This window comes from Phyllostomus discolor, chromosome 1 (assembly GCF_004126475.2).
Source record: "Phyllostomus discolor isolate MPI-MPIP mPhyDis1 chromosome 1, mPhyDis1.pri.v3, whole genome shotgun sequence".
In the NCBI taxonomy this organism is placed as follows: Eukaryota; Metazoa; Chordata; class Mammalia; order Chiroptera; family Phyllostomidae; genus Phyllostomus; species Phyllostomus discolor.
Window position 1 is genome coordinate 22,959,535 of NC_040903.2, and position 20,656 is coordinate 22,980,190.

Consider the following 20,656-nt stretch of genomic DNA (forward strand, 5'->3'; position numbering starts at 1 on the left):
GTCACGCATTAGTAACTCTGAATTTTTAACATTGGCTCGGACACGATCACTGACCTCACAGGTGTCGGTGACAGAGCCGTGGCTGGGCTGCTCTGTATGTTTGTACAGGTTGCACACGGTGCCCAGCCAACGGCAAAAGTAGGGGCCAAATGCAGCCCGTACTCTGCTTACTGAAGTTTGCTGCCCCGGGTTTTTGTCTGTGAGGTGGAGGTGGACAGAGCTTTGGCTTTTAATAATCTGAACAAAAGCACCGTGTGTGTGGCGGGGGGGGGGAGGGGGGGTTATGTAGCTCTGTGCTAGGAATGATTTTGTGCTTAAAAAATTAACATTGCTGTTGTCAACATGATTCTCTACTGTGCCCACAAATGTAATATTTTGAATCACATTCATTTTACTGCATTTTCTAGGAAGTGATAGGAGTGTTTATCTGAGTAACGAGGCTAATGTTTTCTCTAAACTCATGTTTGAATTGTTCATAGAATAGATCCGTTCCTACTATTATCACAATTTTGATTTAAGCTATAGATTTTTGTCTTAAGTGTCTGTTCATATATAAGGACACTCTTTCAAATATTGCTTCTAGACTGTCCTCTCAAGTTTTTGGTTTCTGTAGAGATTTATTTTTTGGATTGTTTTCTGTGATTTAAAGACTTCTGTATGTTATGTAGTGGAGCATTTGGGGCACATGGAAATGTATGCTATTTCACTTATATATTGAAATAATTTATTATCATACATTTAAAATGATTTTTTTCCTTTCTTCAAATAGTTTTGTCCCTGGAGGTCCTTACCTAATTAACAGTAAACAGTAACCTCTAAAATGTCTTGAAGTTTAAGGACAATGTACTTTCTTAAAAATTAAAGCTAACTTTTGTAAGATTACAGAAACAATACGTGATAATTACAGAAAACATACTGATCAGCAGCAATAACAAACCCGACCACATTCCTGCCACCCGGGGATGAACACAGGTCGCCTCTTCCGGGTCTTTCTTATTGGTAAGCACTGATTTAAGTTGTGTCTCTTTTGCTGAAAACAAGCAGAAGAAGTAGCAGCTCTCTTCATGAACACTCACTTTTCTCCCCATCTGTCCTGATTTCCCGCTAGGATGCCCATGTGGACTGGGAGTAGCTGGTGAGAGGGATGATTCCCTGAGCACACCCTGATTTCAGTGTCTGCACAGTTTCCATTTTCCGTTCAGGAATAAATGTTGAATTCATGGATAACTATTGAATTGTAATTTGTGTTCAGATTTCTAGATTTTTTTTTTTTTTGGTCTCAGCTTTTCCATCCAACCAGCTACCAGTTCTGGGCAGTTTCACCTTCCAAATCATTCTTTATTTTCTCCTCTCTTCGTCTGTCTGACCACGGCCCTTGTGAGGCAGTCATTCCTTTCTCCCCAGGTGCTCGCAGGTTCCTCCATCATTCACTTCCTCAGTCTGAGTGTGAGGAACTGGCCCTGTGACAAGGCCCCTGCCTCCAGGGACTGATCAGCCCGTTGGGGGTGAAGGCAGGTAACTAAGCTGTTCCCACTCCGTATCCTTCTGCCCTGTCATCCTTCCCCAGCTCTTGTGCCTGGCAAACTCAGCCTCTGCACAGCAGCCACGTGGCCGGTCGGGCGTGTGGAGTGGCCCGGCCTCACTGGTCTCCGTCTCGGGGGTTTGCTGGCAGCCTGGGGCCTCCCTCCTTGCCTCCCTGACAGACCTCTCCTGGAAGGCAGCCCAGGGCTCCTCCTCTCCTTTGGGCAGGGCTCTGCGACCCCTCTCCTGTCCTGCCCACCCGTCGGCGTAGGTGGCCGGCCTCTGTGCATGGGCTGAGCTGAGGCTCACGTTGCGTCCTCCTCCACCTCTACCTGGTGCCACGTTCACCTGCAGCCCCGGTGCCCAGCGCTGGTCTGGAAGGGTCTGCGTTTCTGTGAAATGGGAATATTGCCGTCTCCCTCAGAGGGTAGGTGTGAAGATTCAGTGAGATAATCCGAGGAAGGCATAGTGTCTGGCATTGATAAGTGGTGCTCAGTGCCTGAGATTCATGTTAACTAGATTCAAGTGGGAAGTGTCAGAAGCCGAGCTTTCTCCCCCGCCAACGTGTATATGAAATACTGGGGTCACACTTTCTCTACCTAAATACTAGGAAAGGTTAGAAAATGAAGTCATTTTGTTTGTTTCCTTCATTGTAATCTGTAGAGTTTACCGTATACCACTTTGGTGTATTTTCAAGTAAATATATTTAAATTGAGGTGAACTAGCATTACATTATTCACTTTGCACTTTAAGGTGGAGAAACAGAAGATTGCCATTCATTTGCCTGCTATGTTACAGTGTCTGTGTTCAGCAGACACCAACACAGGCCTGCAGGGGTCACAGGACTGGACCCAACGACACCCGACCCCAGCCGAAGTGTCGTGTGGGTAACGGACCCTGTGCTGTGACCTGTGTGACCTGGAGGGCCAGCACCTGGGAACCCGGGACTGGAGCAGAGGAGGTGTTGGGACTGGATCCGGAAGAACCAGATGATAGTGGACAGTCAGGAGGAACATTCTGGAGTCAGGGCCACCCTGCTTGCCTGCAGCTGTCAAATGCGAGCTGCAGCCCAAATGACAGTTTCCTGAAACGAAGATTCGAAGGTTGTTATTGTGTCATGTTTTCTCTCTTCTCCCACTGGCAGGGATAATAGCAAGTTAATTGACAATAATCTCCATCTGTATATTAGACTAAATTACCATGTTCAAGGACTAGGTGGGCAAAAAAAATCACATCAGAATTGAGTAGTTGTAACATTGGGGAAGAGTTGTAACGTCTCTATATTAATGCAGCTCTTACATTATGTAGAAATTAATTCCATAACTCTAGCTAATGGACACTTGAGTTTTACCCAATAGAATTTTCTTTCCTTATTGACTGCATCGTGACATTCTAATTTCTCTGTAGATTTTGATGGCTGCAGCTTCTGGTGCAGCTCTCTCGTTTTCCGTTGGCTTTATGTTTGCCTTGGAATGGGGGGATGGCTTTGCCGCATTAATCCTGTGTGCAGCCTATATGCACCGTTGTCCCCAGAGAGATGACTGCTGCTGGTGTTGGTCTGCCTTGTCCTTGAGTGAGTTGTCATTTGTTCTCCCAGCTCCCTGGGCTTCCTTTAGTCCTGGGATCTGAGGATGGAAGTCAGGGGTGGGGGCCCATGAACTTGGATAGGGAAAAAAATGCATCTTCATTTTTACTATCTTCTTACCGAAATTTAACACTGTCTTCAATTATGAATGTAGTCATCCAACCCAGAAGGGTAAGCAGCTCCTGGGATAGTGACATCAAGCAAATCAGTTATTTTTATGTTGCACCATAGATGTCACACATTTCTACAAAATGCCGTCTATGCCCATCATCACTTTGAATCATAGCATTTATTGGACTTGCGTCTAGATCTTGTTAAATGTGGTGATAAACACATAATGCTATGTCATGATTATTTGGGTAGTCCCCTTTTAGTATAATTAAGTTCTATCGTATTCCCTTGCACTCTATTTTTTGTACTAAAAAACCTTATTTTGAGATGGGGCCATAAGGGTCAGTCAGCGGGGCCTGCAACACAAAGTTTAGGAGCCTCTGCTTTGGTCCCTGGGGTGCATTTGAGAGAAGGCATGTCAGCATTTGCTTAGGGAGGAGTGGTAGGAACGTGGGGTATATAATTAAAGGCTAAAATGCTGTCTCTCAACCTGAGATGCCTACTACCCCATACAGTCTTGCCCGTTGCCCACACCCACAGCGGCACACAGTTTAACACAACCTCAGTAGCTCAGAGGTCATGGTGCAGTGTATGCTCACCACACACCAAAGGGCTAAGCTCCATTCTCTGTCGCAAGGGTCCCCAACCTCAGGCCATTACTAGTCCAGGCCTGTTAGGAACTGGACCACACACAGAAGGATGTGCGCTTGAAAGTAATGCATTTGAGTCATCCCCAAACCACCCCCCTACCCCTGGCCTCCTCCCGGCTCTGTGGAAAAATTGTCTTCCACGTACTCGTCCCTGGTGCCCCAAAGGTTGGGGGCTGCTGCACTATAGCCTTTGAAAACATACATGATCTGACTCCTACCCAAACTTGGCCAAGATAAAAATAGGTTAGGCACTTAGAAGGGCCAGACTTCCGCTGTCCAGAAAAATCTTATCATCCGAAAGGACTTGGTCCCAGCATTTCTGGCTTCTTCGTTTCACGGCACTCGTTCCTCCCGCACATCTTTGTTGCGTGCACAACGGGCGTGGGCATGGCATTGGGGGTGTTACAGATTCTGCGAGATTCTCTTCTGAAGGCTACTCGAGATACTTCTTTCTCATCACCGAGAAACCTGGAATTCACTCAAGTTTCACTTTACAGTTGCAACCATTCACACATTGAACAGATTTACTGAGTTCTTGCTGTGTGTCAGGCACCGTCCTAGGCACCGTGGGCTACGTTAGTGAACACAGTAGACAGTGATTCTCTCTCTCCAAGCTGACATTCAAGCACTGACGTGTTTCACGCCCCAGAGTTGGTAGGGCTGTCCCAAATATGCCACACTAGCTGCTCACCACGCCCAGACTTGTGAGTTCTGCCCCTCTCCGTCCTGTGGGCCGTGTGTCCTGCTTTCTCCGCTCGGGTTTAATCAGAGTTCCTACTCTTAAATATTTGGGGTCACTGGAAAGTGGGGGTGGGTGAGGTAGGGGAGAGTGCTGTTGCCTACACCATGCTTGGAAATGTGGGAAAATCTTCCAATGATTGGTATTATCTGCTGCTGGCTGATATAGACTAAGTTTTTGTCATTTATTAGCAATTCTGTCTGAAAGGTATTGGGACTAATAACAAGCTGACTGCCTTTATGTACTGTTACTTTATTATTTTATTTCATTTTTTTTTAGCGGCTTAATGGAACCATTTATTTTGCATGTGGTTTTGTGGGTAAGGAATTTGGGGAGGGCTGTACCCAGCAGTTTGTCCATCTGGCTTCACGTGGGGCAGCAAGGTCCGGATGACTCACTTCCAAGGTGGCATCTTCGCTTGCGTGTCTGATGTCTCAGTGCTCCTGGGCTTTTCTTGCTGTCCACCTGGGGCCTCAGACCCCAGGGCTGCTTCGGTGTGACCTGGGCTTCTCAGGTACTGTTACTCACACAGAAATTTGACCTTTTCTTACTTTGCAAACATGAAGGTAACAGCTAGCATTTATTGGGAGTTAATATACGCTAGGCTGTATTCCAATAACTTCCACATTCATTGTTTAATTTTATCCTGTAAACAACCTGCAGGGTAGCCAGGAACATCCCATTTTGACGGGTGAGGATGCTGAGGTTCTGAGAGGCTGTGTCCCTTGCCCAGGCTTGCACGTGAAGCCCGCTGCAGAGTTCGGAGCTCGTTTCAGCGTTCCAGTTACAGAGTCCCCCTGCAGGACCCGCCAGCTGGTGGGGGGGTTCACGGCTTCAGCTGGGGCAGGGTTTGGGGCTGGTTTTCTCCTAACAGTTGTGACCAGCAGCAGCGAGAGTTCATCTCCGTCTTTTTAAAGGTTATTCTGCTTCAGTTTCTGCTCCCAGATGTCCTTCCTAATGGAATATTTTCTGCAGTCTAGTAAGCAATTCTGAGTTCACTCTCATCATTTCTCTGCTTACCTCCCTTCCCACAACACGCACATAAACATTTTACATACTCTGAAATGTAACTGGGGATCCAGACTATTTGTGCAAAGGTTGGGATGCTTATCACACATTTTCCAGAATGGCTTATTATTGAGCAGGGTTTATGACAAGTAGTGTGAAGTAAATTGGATGAAGGAATTGGATCCCGGGTAGGTTTAAACATCTTTTAAGGCATCCCCATCGTGTATGGTGCTTGCAGTGAGTGAAATTGATGCCGCGGTCCTCAGCAGGGAATGAGATGGTTCTGTGTGGGTCTGCAGGTCAGTGCTTTCCGCCCGTGATGAGAAGAGTAAGTTTCAGGGCACCGGCCCTCCCTGTTTTGGTAAAGGAAGTGACCATTTAGTATACACAAAGAACCACATGCAAGAAAAACCAAACTGTTAACTGGGTAATTTCTGGGCTGGGATTATGGGTGACTTTGTATGTTTTCGTTTTTGTTTTTCTTAAAGATTTTATTTATTTTTAGAGCAAGGGGAAGAAAAGGAGAAAGAGGGAGAGAAACATCAGTATGTGGTTGCCTCTCACGCACCCCCTCCTGGGACCTGGCTTGCAACTCAGGCGTGTGCCCTGACTAGGAATCGAACTGGCGACAATTTGGTTTGCAGGCTGGTGCTCAATCCACTGAGCCACACCAGCCAGGGCCTGTATGTTTTTCTTTCTTAAACAACACATGATTGTATATTAAGCTTATTATTGGAAGTAGAAGATGACTGACGAATGCATTCTGCTGCGGTGTTGTAAAAGGTGGCTGGAGTATTGGGAAGGGGTCAAACCATCAGTGCTTGTTTTCCTTGGTTCTTCTGGTTGGCTCTCTCGCGCCAAGGCAAGATGCCACAGCCCAGCCTGCCTAACCACCCGGGGTTCCTGGAAGGGAGTCAGGGGCAGGGCTCAAGGCGCTCCTCTTTTTTCCGCCCCTTCTGCTCAGTAGCAGCCTGCCGGCAAACGGTCTTGGTCATAAAACAACTGACCTTTCATTTCAGCCCAGAGATGTCAGCCCCTCTGGCCTGGAGGCATGTTGGCCGGAGGTGACTTGGGGGCCCAAGCCGCAGGGAGTGGGGGAGCAGAGTGTATGTACCAGGAGGGGAAAATCCTAGCTGTATTTTCCTCTTAAAACAAAGGGAGAGGGAAAGAATTCAACAGCAAAGCCTACATTTTCCAGTAGGTGCCTCAGTGCTGGTAAACTGATTCCATTCAGTGTGTTTTAAGTACACAGGGTGAAACTAAGGTGCTCTCTGGGGCTGGGTGCACATGAGTCCTGGGGCTTTGCACATTCTGCTGAGAAGTAAAATTCTGACCTGAGGTGCTGGCAGTGAGTCTGTCCCCTCCCCAGTCTGTGTCTGGCCCGCGTGGTGCTGTTCCCAGCCTCTCGCTGAGTTACCTGTATTCTGAGACACAGCACAGCTTCCGCGGGGACAACCCTGTTTCTTGTTTCTCGTTGCTGAGGCTCAGAGCCCTGCACTTGGCACAGGGAGCTGTCTGGCATTCAATTCCTTTGGGGGGAAGCAAAGCCTTATCTTTTCCCCCCCCCCCCCCCCCCAATAAAAAGGCCTGCCCTAGGAGGTCTGGCTGAAACCCAGAGAATTCCTTTGCTGTGTTTTCCATTGAGGTAGATTCTGCTTACAGGTAAGCAAAGGAGGCATGTGACCCTGGAGAGAGGGCAAGGCTACGCACCACTCCAGAGGCCCGTCGCTGAGGACCGGCACCAGTTCAGCCTCAGACGTGGGGCACGGGGAGGAAGATGCCTTTCAAGAGAACTGGAACCGCCTCTGAGTGGCACATTTAGGCCTGTGAGGGGGGCACCATGTGGACACTTTGCAAATAACCCGTGGTTTTGGTCCTGTTGCTTAGTCCTTGTGTGTTACATGTGATTACAGACTTTTCTCATTCCACACAGCAGGGAGCACGGGGGCCTGGGAATCCTGTGTAACAAGTCATTCAAACGCGAATTTCACTTTGGCCCCTTCCGAACATTTTTTGATATGATCTAAAATTTCATACATTCCCTTTTATAGAGGGAAAAAGTTGAGTCCATTCAGACTCCCTGGGGTCTTTGGTGGCTGGTTTTATTCTAAGAAAAACAGAGTTTGTTAAATATATAAATCACCCTGTTTGCTCATAATAATTTATGTGAGATGTACTTCATACTGAGTTTGTATTTCTATCTTAACCTGCTGAACACTCCTACTCCTGCAGTGCTTAGCTTTCACTTTGTTTAGTCACTTGGGTATTTGTGTATTCCCTCGGCGGGGTCCCCGAAGGAGATCTATGGGTCATTTCTCTTTGTATTCCCAGTAGAATTTGGCATGAAGTTTTATATGTGTTAATAGGACTCTTACTTTCAAGTGGCAGGCACCCAGTGTAAAATGACATTATCAAAAAGGAGATTTATTGTTACAAGAGTCCCATTTTGCCGGCTTCAGGTATAGTTTGATCCAGGTCCTCAACTGTATCAGAACCACCATTTTCACCCTCACTTCCATTCTTTCCCTCCCTGTCTTTGCATCACCTCCTCTGGAACTCTGGCGATGTGCAATGACACCTGCAATTCCAGGCTCAAGTTCATATCCTCAGAACTCTAAGCCCAAAAGCCAGATTTCTCAACCTGGACACTAGTGACATTCTGGGCCAGATAATTCTGCCGTCCAGACTCTCCTGTGCATTGTGGGATGTGTGGCAGCATCACTGGCCTAGTGGCATTTCTCACCCTTCAGTTGCATCAACCCAGAATGTCCCCAGACATTGCCAAATATCCGCTGGGGGAGCAGACTTGCCTCTGCTTGAGAATGACCTTGAGCATGGGGCTGGGAAGTCTTTTTGAATTGAGAGCAAAGTCTTGGTGTGGTAGAGAGAGGATGTGTTAGGGGATGTGGTAGAAAGCCTTGTGCTCCCTGGTTCTTCTGCTTATTAGCTGGGTCACTTGGGGTTAGTTTTTCCCACACTTCTCACTCAAATTAGATCATGCCTGTGAAAATGTTATTTTTGGTGAAGTTTTTATTGCAGTATAACGCACAAACAATTATACATGTGGTGTACTAAGGGACTTCACAGCTGGAATAATCGTGCACAGCCAGCGTCCGGAGGCCCCTCCCAGCCAGTCATCCTCCAGAAATAAACACTGTCCCGCCTCCCACCAGCGTAGTTTGGTTTTGCCATTTTCGAACTTTTGCAAAAATGGAACTATGCCTTGTGATTTTTATACCTGTTTTTATTCATCATGACGTTTGAGCATTTACCATATTATTGCGTACAGAATAGCTTGTTTACCTTCATGCTGCCTGTTTGCAGTTGTGCAACTGTGCCTTGTACTTTTCAGTTCTGCTGATGGGCTGTGGGTCGAGTCTGGTTGTCGACTGTGAGAGGCGCTGTGCTGTCCTCGTACACGGCTGTCGCTGAGCCAGGGCACATCTCTGCCGTGATCCCTGGGCTGGAGTTGCTGGCGCCTGCACCAGAGTTTTATTGGGTTGGCCCAAAAGCCTGTTTAGATTTTTCCATAAAATAAAAGACACATTTTTCATTTTCACCAGTAACTTTATTGATTTGGATACTTTGAGGATGTCGGCTCTCTCCTGCTTTTGGCTTCTAGTGGGTAGGGGCCAGGGTGCTGCTACACATCTTCCAGTGCACAAGACAGCCCCACAGCAAAGAATTATTTGTCTAAAATGTAAATATACCAGGAAACTTCACAAACCACTTTGGACATGTTTGATCAGCCACAGCACTTTCTCCATACACCGTACAAATCTTTTTTGCATTTTATTGCATTTTTACCTTTCTTGAAATAATAAAGCATAATATGCCAAAATTGTTGTGTATTTTCTTCCATCTTCAGTGTTAAAATGGCTGTGCAAAAATTCACCAATTTTGATAATTAAAAAAAAAATGTACACTGGCCTGGCTGGCGTAGCTCAGTGGATTGAGCGTGGGCTGCGAACCAAAGTGTCACAGGTTCAATTCCCAGTCAGGGTACATGCCTGGGTTGCAGGCCATGACCCCCAGCAACCGCACATTGATGTTTCTCTCTTTCTCCTTCCCTTCCCTCTCTAAAAATAAATAAATAAAATCTTTTAAAAAATCTTTAAAAAAATGTACACTGATATGACAGTTCTCACAATACAATCTAACCAAATTGTTTAGAATGAAGTTAAAGACAAATAAGCACTGACAGAGCCATCACACGGAAAAAAACATAATGGACTTTCTGGCCAACCCAATAGAAAAGGGACCCCAGTTTCCCTTTTCAAAGATTTCTTAACATACGCAACTAATATTGGGTGATTGCTATTATAAACTGCTAGTTCGTTGTATTTGTGTTTTTTAATCTTTGAGAGCTTAGTTTGAAGTAAATTTTGATAAAAATTACACAGAGTAGTTTTTTTTTTAATAAGGCATTCGCTCTGATGTATTTTATTAGCTGAGACCTCTGAAATGCAGCGAATCTGTTTGCCCAGTTTGCCCGGAAGTGGTATAAACAGCTCATTGGAACCTGGGTAGTGATTCCGTGTTTCCGTCTTCACTAGTCATTCATCTCTTTGTGAGCTCAGTCTGTGCAGTTGGGCTGTGTCTGTGCTGGTGACGCCTTCTGATCGGTCGTTTAGGGTATGATGGTGTAGGGGACAGGATGAGCAGGTGGCCTTCCTTACCTCGGGGCATGGCAAGGGGCAGATGATAAGTCTGGGATTCTGCCTGCTGGAACTGGGGGGGCTTCTGAAAACCTCAGGTGCCAGAGCCCCACCACCGAATGGGACTGGCTGCCTCCTCTGCACCGGGGTGGGGCTGGGCGTTCGTTTTTTAGAATATTGGCGGTTCTAGGGTGCAGCCACACTTGGGTTGTGAGCGAGCACACTAAATGGAGAGGGTGGAACAGTGAGGACCAGTGTTCCCAGGCGGAACATTCAGTGATGCATTCCATGATTTCTGTCAATATTTATACTAACCAATCAAAATGTTTTGACTTTTAAAACTTGTTTTAGAAAACTTACAAAATAATTTCATAATCTCTCAGCGATATCTTCTTCCACTCTTTCATTTCCTTTCTTACCTTCTGCCTGTCCCTGTTGTTCACTCTTGCAGCTGTTAAATCATTTCTTAGGTTGGATTTTAGCCTCACTGTTTTAGAGGTTTGTAGGAATGTGTTGGTTTAATCAAAAGGTTGTGGTGAACCGATTATTTTGGAGCATGACGCGGAGTTGGTGTTTGCATAGACCCTTTCCGTGTGGTTTGAAAGCCACGTTTATCCAGTTTGCCATTTCAGAGCCAGGGAAGCTGAATACTCCTACTGTTTAACGTGACGAAAGGTATGAATGGATGCAGGTGTGTGGCCCCGCGTTAGGGACTAGCAGTCATTAGTGTTTCATATGTGCCAGACGCTTCCTCAGCCAGCTGATGAGCCCGTCTGATCTCCCTTGTGGGAAGATGTAACACATTAATCTGACCTGGTGGCTAACTGCAAGCACAAAGCAGGAGGTGAGACCTCTGTGCTCAGGACAAGCCGTCTCTGGCACACATTCTGGGCCTTGCTCGTGCTTGCGTCCTAGCATCTGTCACAGTGTATTGAAAATCCCATGTTAAGATGTGTCTCTTCCCTCCTGCACGGCAAGCCCCATAGGTCAGGAGGAATCACGTCTTACTCCCTGCACGACAAGGCGCACTCACATCTCCGAGTCGGACCTGGTCTCAGCAGGCCGAACTGCGGGGTGAAAATGCTCACGCGTGTCCTCCCTAGATGCTGTCAGGTGCTTTATTCTCTTTAGATGATTTAAGACAGAGTGAGGAGGTAGGAAAGACTTGATTTAATTTAGTTTTCTCCCTCTACTTACCTTGTTTTTCACCAAAAAACAAAACAAAACAAAAGAAAACACCCACACACTTAACACCCAAAACAAAGCTGTGCCTCCCTGAAATAATTATGCTGAATAATCATTTTCTGTTCGAAGTGCTTGTTTTTAACCCCTTGCAGTGAGCAAACATTTCATCCAAGGGACAAAGGACAGTGTGGCCTGTCTTATTTGTGCAGTTTTGGAATGTTTTAATGTAAATAACAGGAAAAAATGCCAGTCTTTTAACTACACATACAGGCTTCTTTAGATTCATGTAATATTTATTTGTTACTAGTTGGCAGAAAAACAAAAATGTGAATGTTAAAGTAAAATGACTTTCCATTCTGAATTTTGTTTCAGGAGCTCTTTCCTAAGGTCTTGTGAATGAAACTACACTTTGCGGTGCGTTTATAATCCTTTAAAATCCCTAAATCCTTTAAAGGAAAGTTGACCCAAATGTTTAACAAGGGCTTTATTTACAGAATGAACATTTCCGACTCTCTTAGAGTGTCATTTTCTAGCTATTTAATAAGTACAGTATTCACGTAAGCTTGCTGCAGAGATGTCGTACTATGCTGTGCGTTTGTTAGTACACGAATTCGAAAGACACTTGGTTGTGAAATTAGTGATTTACTTGAAAGTTGAACCTTAGTATAAACTTAAGTAGGTCCACAGAAGAGCAGTTCAGTAACATTGTATGTCTGAACTGGGCCTCTTTAGTACTGAAAGTTCCTATTTGTTGTGATCCCTAACGTAAAGAGGAAATAAAACCAAACCTTAAAGCCTGTGGAATTTATTCCAGTAAAATGTTTTTCAGATTCTTGTTTTTGCTTTGGTTAATTTGATGGACTTTATCTGCTTATCTGCAGCCAGCAGTGACGTAGATATTATTGCTGCGACTAAACTAAAAAAAGGTTTTTGTTACAAGTACCCAGATCATATCAGTGGGAATGAATTCCACTGGCCTCAGCGGATCTGCCCTAGAAGGGTCCGTGTATTTGTAAATATTGTAACTGGAAGTGTATGTTCTCCTAGAGGCTGAAGTTGATCTGGAGACATTTTTCACTCAAGTTTGCTTCTTTTGGGGGTAGTGTTGGCATCCCCCTTTATTTTTATGTATCTCAGTAATCTGCTAGCTTCTGCAGACCTGTCTTGGCCCTTGGTTTGTTCCCAGTCGTGTCCCCTCCCTTTCTGGAAGCGGGAGTGCTGGCTTCCCCTGCACCTCTGACATCATCCTTGCCTGCCTGCCTTCCTGCTGCTCTGCCCACAGCATTGGTGTATCCTGAGGTCTCATCCTTCCTCCCTTTCTTTACTTTCCCTTTTTCTCCTGCCAAGGCACGTTGACATCTGAATCTAGATCTCCTGTCACAGGGGTCAGGGCCATTTGTCCATCTGCCCACTATTTGTCTTTATTTTCAAGTCATCCTGCTCTTCCTCCACATGTGCAAAAGCAGAACTCATGGTAGTATCTCCCCCCAACTCGCTTCTTTTCTGCATTTCTGACTTGGGCTAAAAGCACAACCATCTGCCAAGAAGTCTAAGCCAGAGCTTTGCAAGTCCTGCGCAGTCTTCAGTACCCTCCCCTCCTCCTTCTAGGTGATCACCATGTCCTTTGGATTCTGTCTTCCAGATTCCTTCCATTTATTTATTTATTTATTTATTTATTTTAGAGAGGGGGGGGAATGGAAGGAGAAAGAGAGGGAGAGAAACATCAATGTGTGGTTGCCTCTCACGCACCCCCTTTACTGGGGCCCTGGCCTGCAACCCAGGCATGTGCCCTGATGGGGAATCAACCTGCAACCCCCTGGTTTGCAGGCCCATGCTCAATCCACTGAGCTACACCACCCAGGTGTCTTCCAGATTCTTTTATTCATCCTTTCTCCCCATCTTCAGTGCTGACCTTTAGCTCAGCTCCCAGCAGGCCCCATGCCAATTTTTCAGTACGCCATTCCCTTCCCAAGCAGGGCTGGCTGGCATCCATCTCTCATTTCTGAATCCCTGCCTCCTGGCATTGAATCATACCTGGAAAAATGTTTGGAAATAACTGAAGTGAATGATCCAGTTCTCTCATGTAACAAGTAACAGTGTAGGTGAGTCCAGGACAGAGTTATGAAGAATGGGGAATTCAGGACTTCCTCCCAAGGGGCCGTTATACCCTCCTCTTCCAGAAAGCAGCGCCCAGGTCTGTTCTGGTAACGGAACTAAACAATCAGGAGAGGTTTATACAATTACACACATTTGGAGCCCATTCTTTATTTAAACAGTCTGCTAGTATGCTTGAATGATTTATAGTAATCTTTAAACATTAGGTGTTTAACTGTCTATGATTTATTGTTGAAACTGTGTTTGGCAACATGCCTTCAAATATTCTGAAGTCGTTATATTCCTCTGGTCAGGATCCCAGTGATGTTTTTAACCCCAATGATCTCCTTTATACGCACATCGCACATAACTCCCCAGAGCAGGGAGAGGCAGGCACTGACTGACCTTTGACGGCAGCACGTCATCATTTTAAGGCTCCGGTGAGAGTACAGAAGACATTGGTGGTTGGAAAAGCGACCACAGCTCGAGCCGACCGAGGTACAGTGCACTCTTTGTGCCTCTTCTGACCCTGCAATGCAGGGACCCAGGTCCATCCTCTGCTTTGTGTCTGACTTGAGTCTGTGCCGTTTATTACTGAGTCACCGTAAGTGCCTGCGACTTCACACATTTCCTCCTGCCTTTGGTATATAGTGAAAGACGCCGTTACTCGCTTCAGGTGCAGTGGGTGGCCCCGTGTACAGAAACATCAGTTATTTTAACAAACCTCGAAAGACTGGGTAACCTTTGAGTTTTCTGTTCAGAGAGTGGTTAATCATTGGGACGACTCACATGACTCCTGGTAAAATAATTTCACACGCTGTGCAACGTTCCTTACTTGCATAAATTGGCTCTTTTTCTTTGAAAAACAGCATTATCCTTTACCTCACAGGGACAACTTTTAACTGAAAAACCTTAAGCATTTCTTTTTTTGTCAAGGAGAGAAACAGAGGCTGTTGTTGCCAACATCCCGCAGTGACTTGTTGGCAAAGGTGTGAATGAAACCTACACTTCCGACCTCTTTCTTCTCCTTTTCCCATCTTTTTTCATACTGATGGGCACTTTTTAGGCCTCCACATGATGTCTAATTATTTGGCAGCAGAGGAACGAGCTAGGCTACAGCGTCAGCAAGTAGTTCAGATGGATGCTTAATATCTGTTGACGTTTCTCCTTATTTAGTGTCATTTAGGTTTTATGCTACGATAATCAATTTTTTAAATATAAAATATCCATAAAGGTATTTTGACTCTCTATGTGATAAAATATCCCTAAAGGTATTTTGACTCTTTATGTGATACAATACCTTGAAAGGATGTCTCATAACCTTCTATGGCAGAGATGTGCTCGATGTAAAATCAGAGAGAGAAGAATCATTTGAGTCACTGGGTCTTCAGAGATTATGTCATGAACCCAGAACATAAGTATAATCTATTAAAAATGCCTCCTTTTACTGTATATATTGATCTTTGACCTGAGTTGAAAAGGTTCCTTTTTTTTCCTTCCCTGTAATGTTGTTAAAAAGGCACTGGGCCTTAAATGGAATTTTCTTACATAGGACAAAGAAAAAAAATAGCTCTGGGTGTTAGGTCATGACAGTAACTGGCCACTTGCTTATGAAGACTGAATCCATGCCGGTCTCATGTTAGTGCCGTGGCGGTAGGTACCTCAGCCAGATGATGGCGCAGACGCTCCTCCCTGGGTGACAGACTCACCTTCCTGTCTGCTGCTGCTGGAGGGATCTGGTCCTAAGCTGCTGGTGAGAGGGTGGGGCAGTCGGGACGACCGCAGCACCGGAGAGCGGTCTGTTCATTCTCGTGATCGTGACTTTACATCGAACCCAAAGGCTTTGGAGGCTCCTTGGGTAGAAGCCCCAGTGTGTTGCTATAATAATGACACCGCTGTGGTTGCTTACTCTTTGATTAAAACCTCCAAGCTTTGCAGTTCATACTATTCAACTATTAGGAAATATAGGACTTCGCATTGAAGAAAATAATGACGTTCATGTTTTATAAGATTGTTTCCGTCTTGTCATTCTCCTCCTAACCATGTATTGTGGAAGACTTTCCAAGGTACACTGCCGTGAAATCTAGAGTAACTGCACAGTATTTTGGTGAGCCACCTTGGGGACAAAACTCCCTGGGAGGTGACACCTTCTCCAGAGAGGACCTTTGGTTTTGAAGTGGGACCAGCCTGCATTTGAATTCAAGGCTCGCCACGTTGGTTGGGTGTCTGTGAGACAGTTGACAACCTTGTGGGGTGTACTGGGCATGTGAATCCTCTAGTGTAGCCCCTTGTCTGTAAGAGGTGCTTAATAAATATGGCTGTCCCTCCCTCCTCTCTGCAACTTGTGTATTTCTCTGCCCACGGGAAGGCAGACTTCTTTTTCTAGAAGTCCGGTAAGCTAACAGTGAGACATATGCCGGAGAAGGAATGTGCAGCATCCCCGTGGAGCCCTCCTTTGTCTGGTACCCTGTGACGGAGTGTGCGGTGGGGCCAGGGAGAGCGTGGTTTTGGCTCACTGTGCGCGTGAGTACCGGCTACTGCGTGTTCTAAGGTAACACTCCGTCTGTCCTCTTCCTGCAGGTGCCTGAGATCATCAGCTCCATCCGCCAGGCTGGGAAGATTGCCCGCCAGGAGGAACTCCATTGCCCGTCGGAGTTTGATGACACGTTTGCCAAAAAGTTCGAGGTGCTCTTCTGTGGCCGGGTGACCGTGGCGCACAAGAAGGCCCCGCCAGCCCTGATCGACGAGTGCATTGAGAAGTTCAATCACATCAGCTGCAGCAGGAAGGCCGAATGTGACTCGGCCTCCCTGAATTCTGAGACCGCCAGCCCGGCCGGGGGGTTTTCCTTCACGGACAAGGTGCGATCCGTGCTGCAGCCGGCCGGGAGCGCGGAGCAGGGCCGCTGGCCCATGCGCAAATCCTTCTCGCAGCCGGGCCTGCGCTCCTTGGCCTATAAGAGGGAATTTCAAGATGGAAGCCTTCGAAGCCACAGTTTCTTCAGCTCTTTTGAGGAAGGCGACATTGAGAACCACCTCATCAGTGGACACAATATTGTGCAGCCCACAGATATCGAGGAAAATCGAACTATGCTCTTTACGGTAAAATATCCCCAAGCCTCATGCTCATTCCCAGTCTGAGATAACTAACTTTTCAAAAGAAAATCAGCTTTGTTGAGCGAAGATGCTTAGTCAATCGCTTTGGGATTTATGAGCGAAGCCATATATTTTTATACTGAATAATTCTTTTCTCAGGATAACATCCCTGCTTTTGTCCTAAGCCTTTGCAATCATCAAGGGGAAAGATAAAGAGAATCCATTTCCTTGTGTAATTTTTACCTCCCTGCACCATGGTTGCAAAGATACCTGTTCGCTAGAGGATTCACATGCCCACTACACCCCACAAAGTTGTCCTGTTCTTTCCACGGGTGGAAAGAACGTAGTTAGTATGTGTAAAAGAGACCCCAAAGGGATTTTTAAAAATTTATATTAATTTCAAGTAATCTTTCGACAAACTCTTTTTTGGGAAATACTCCTTCCTTACTGTTTTTATTAATTTTTAAGGCATTTACCCTTTGTTAATAAGGATCATTGGAATTAGAGATGTTGTGATTTTTGAAATTTATACCCAAACTGAAATATTAGTTTAGCCAACTGCCTATTCACTTTTTCTCCTGCAAGTTTGGTCCAACGTCTGAAGAGGGATGGACAGGGAAGCTGACCCTGGCAGTCAGGGTTCTTGGGCCCCGTGCTGGCCTGGACTCTCCTGCTTGGGCTCGGCCCCCCTGGGCGTCCCCCGGTCTGCAGTGATGGATGGGCTCGGGGCTCTCCCGGCAGTGAGCTGGCCTCTGAAGGTGCAGAGAACGGACTGTGCTTGGCCCTCCTTCTCTGTGTTTTCTTTGGCTGAAGGCTGACAAACATCCCAGAGAAAGCAAAATATCTTCAATGTCCTATCTCGCTTTTGTGCCCCACTCAGGGCAGTGGGATGGCTGAGGGATAAGGAAGCAGGCTACTTAGGTTAGTGCTTATGGCTGCGTGCAGGTTTAAGATCAAGAGAGTGAGTCAGGGTAAAGTGGGCTGATTTCTTCCTCTTTTTGTCATAGACCCAGTCAGCCTTCTGCTTTAATCTATTAAATTTAAAAAAATCCCTCCTGGGTGTCATTAGGAAAGCTGCTTGGTGCATTTATTTTCAAGTGCTTATCGTGTGACTGCTGAGTACAGGGTCCCTTGCAATAGAAATACACAAGAAATACAGCAGTGAACGAGACACGTGGCCTCTGCCCACGTGGAATTTAGATTCCGGTAAGAGAGACCCACAGCTGATTTCAAGTAATTATCTCACTGCCATTGTCATAAATGCTGCAAAGTAGAGGGTGCTGCAAGAGCATCGCTGGAATCAGGGAAGACTTCTTTGAGGAAATGATTCTCACTGAGCAGAGGGTTCAGAGTAGACAACAAGAAGAGTGTCCTGGGTTCAGGAAGCAGCAGGAGAGAAGGCCCTGGGGGCAGGGCAGAGCACAGGTAACAGGTGGCCGTTGCCACTCAGTCCTGTTAGGAAGTCTGTTACGCCGACCCACGTCAGTAAGACAGTGCTGACTCACGCTAGCACGCTAACTTTCGCAAGTCAGGCAAGTAGTACAGGGATGCCTAACACACAGTGTGGACTCCACAAATGGCAGGGTTTTTTTAACAACAGTGTAAAAAGACTTTTCAGTAAAAAAAAAAAAACATTAGAAAAGTGGGAAGTTGTAAAGGAGAGCCTCTGTTTTCTGGAAGACTCCTCTCGGGAGGGGGCCTGGTGGGAGCTGAGGCCTTGCTGCTGACGTTTGGTCCCTCCATCCCCAGGAAGGCCTCCGTCTCATGTAGGTCCGTGCACTAAGTCCTCCTGTGCTGCCCAAATCCGTAGGATGACTTACACCTTCGAAGCGATTTTTCTGTGGTGAGACAGTCGGGATTTTCTAGGACTTGCCCCCTTTATTCTTTATTTTCATGGGTCATGAAATGAGAACGTTTGTGTGATAAATTTGAATTCAGCTTTCATAAGAAGCTGGTTGCTTTTTTTGTTTGTCTTTTAAGATTGGTCAATCTGACGTTTACCTCATCAGCCCTGACACCAAAAAAATAGCGTTGGAGAGAAATTTTAAGGAGATTTCCTTTTGTTCTCAGGTGAGTGGAGACGGGTTGTTGGCTGAACTGCAGCAGAATTTTCAGTGAATCATTTTAATACCTGTCCTCCGACAGCAGTGCTAACAATGGTCACAAGATGTGTGTGTTCTGAGTACTCGGTTTGTGTTCCTGCTTGTCTTTTTTCTTTGCTTTGGTGTATTAAGGCAAAGTATAAATATAATTGAGATTAAGAATTTTGTTTTTAGAAACAATAACCTGGAGAAAATAGGTGTACTTTTTATTTTTTTACATTACTGGTGGTAATGTTTCCCAGTGGTGATTTCCAGGTGTATATGTGTACACCTCTGTGGGTGTTTTACATGCATATTTGTATATACACATATATACATATTTTAAAGTAGATACTTATTTCTCCTCTACAAAAATTCATAACTTTTTGGGGTACCAATCTCCATCGTTTCTTTTTCCTTAAAATATAATGGAGAGCCGGCGCTCTCAGGAGACACCGAGTATTAGCATCTGTGGGCGGCGTCTTGTCTGTACTAAGGTGCTTCTTCGTGGGCACTTTCACAACAAGTTGAGCTATTGATATTTACTAAAAAGAACTCTTAAGAAACTATGACAGAGGCCTGGCCTTAATGTCTTATTTTCAAAAGCTTCTCTATTCTTTGTGATTATAGTTTTTGACTCATTCTTCATACTGGTTTACTTCAGTATTTACCCATTTATTTCAGAAGTACACGTTTCACATCTTTTCACCTTTGTGTCTGTGTGTGTCTGCGTGAGTGTATATGCAGGTGCACGTGTGTGTGTAAAATTGAGTTTCTTCATTAACCTCTGGTCTGCCTTTGATTTCCCAAGTAGCTTTTTATTCTTGAATCCCTAACTAAGAGACATTCTTGTTTTTCTGTGTCAGCTTTTCTGCGCTTCCTTTTAGTGCTGACCTGAACATCAAAGACTCCGGTTTTCAAATCTTGCTTCTCTTATTGTGGGAATAATCAGAGTAACATTTTAGAATGTTACTACTTAAAATGTCTGAAAAAATAACTTTGTGGTGCTCTGTCCCAACATTTTCGCTTGCCGTTCTGGCGGCGATGCCACGTGCGGATCCAGCTCAGTGCCCCCTCCTCTCCCCCGCCTCCGACAGGGCATTCGACACGTGGACCACTTCGGGTTCATCTGCCGAGAGTGCTCAGGAGGCGGCGGCTTTCATTTCGTCTGCTACGTGTTTCAGTGCGCGAACGAAGCTCTGGTAAGCCTGAACGAGCCCTTCTTACCCCGGAACCTGAGCTTCACGGGATTCCAGCCTTGCTCATTGTTCTCTGCAGAACCACAGTCTCACTGACATATCATTGTTTGGATTTAGTTATTCTTTCATGCCTATTGTGTATCTAATTAGCGCACATGTGAGACTTATTTGGTGGTGCATTTTCCATGTTCATTTTCAAAGAACTGGCTCACTTGCACCCTCTGGTTTGGCAATTTAAAAAATGTCATTTTCAACTTTGGATCAGAGGAGTTGGCCTTTAATTCGTGTTTTCAGTTTTTACCTCATCTCCTTTAAGAGCCTTGAGCATCTGAGTGGTACTTCTCAAACGGGAACCCAAGCAGCAGTGATTATTACCCACCAACCTCTGACTGAGTGTTCAGAAAACTCTTGAAATGCTGAGTCCTTCCCCAGAGTTCCGAATGCTCGGCCCAGCTCACTTTACATGGCCCTCTCTTCGACCAGGTGGATGAAATCATGATGACCCTGAAGCAGGCGTTCACCGTGGCGGCCGTGCAGCAGACAAAGGCACCGGCCCAGCTGTGCGAGGGCTGCCCGCTGCAGGGCCTGCACAAGCTCTGTGAGCGAGTGGAGGGTGAGTAGGGGCCTGTGCGTGCTTCAACACAGTGGGAGTGAAAGGCGCCCGGAAAACCAGGCGATCTGCATTCATTGAAGGGTTCTGCCTCACAGAGCCTTGTATTGGTTACTGGGATA

General features: G+C 45.8%; 1 protein-coding gene across 7 annotated transcripts in view; it reads left to right on the top strand.

The window, feature by feature from the left end:
- Positions 1-20,656, top strand: part of TBC1D1 (TBC1 domain family member 1) — a 207,303-nt gene that overhangs the window by 86,096 nt on the left and 100,551 nt on the right. For all 7 annotated transcript variants that reach the window (XM_036019718.1, XM_036019712.1, XM_036019704.1 and 4 more), the window contains 4 exons: positions 16,132-16,650; positions 18,625-18,714; positions 19,823-19,927; positions 20,408-20,537. In XM_036019718.1, coding sequence (XP_035875611.1) covers positions 16,132-16,650; positions 18,625-18,714; positions 19,823-19,927; positions 20,408-20,537 — 844 coding nt within the window. The remainder of the gene's footprint in view (positions 1-16,131; positions 16,651-18,624; positions 18,715-19,822; positions 19,928-20,407; positions 20,538-20,656) is intronic.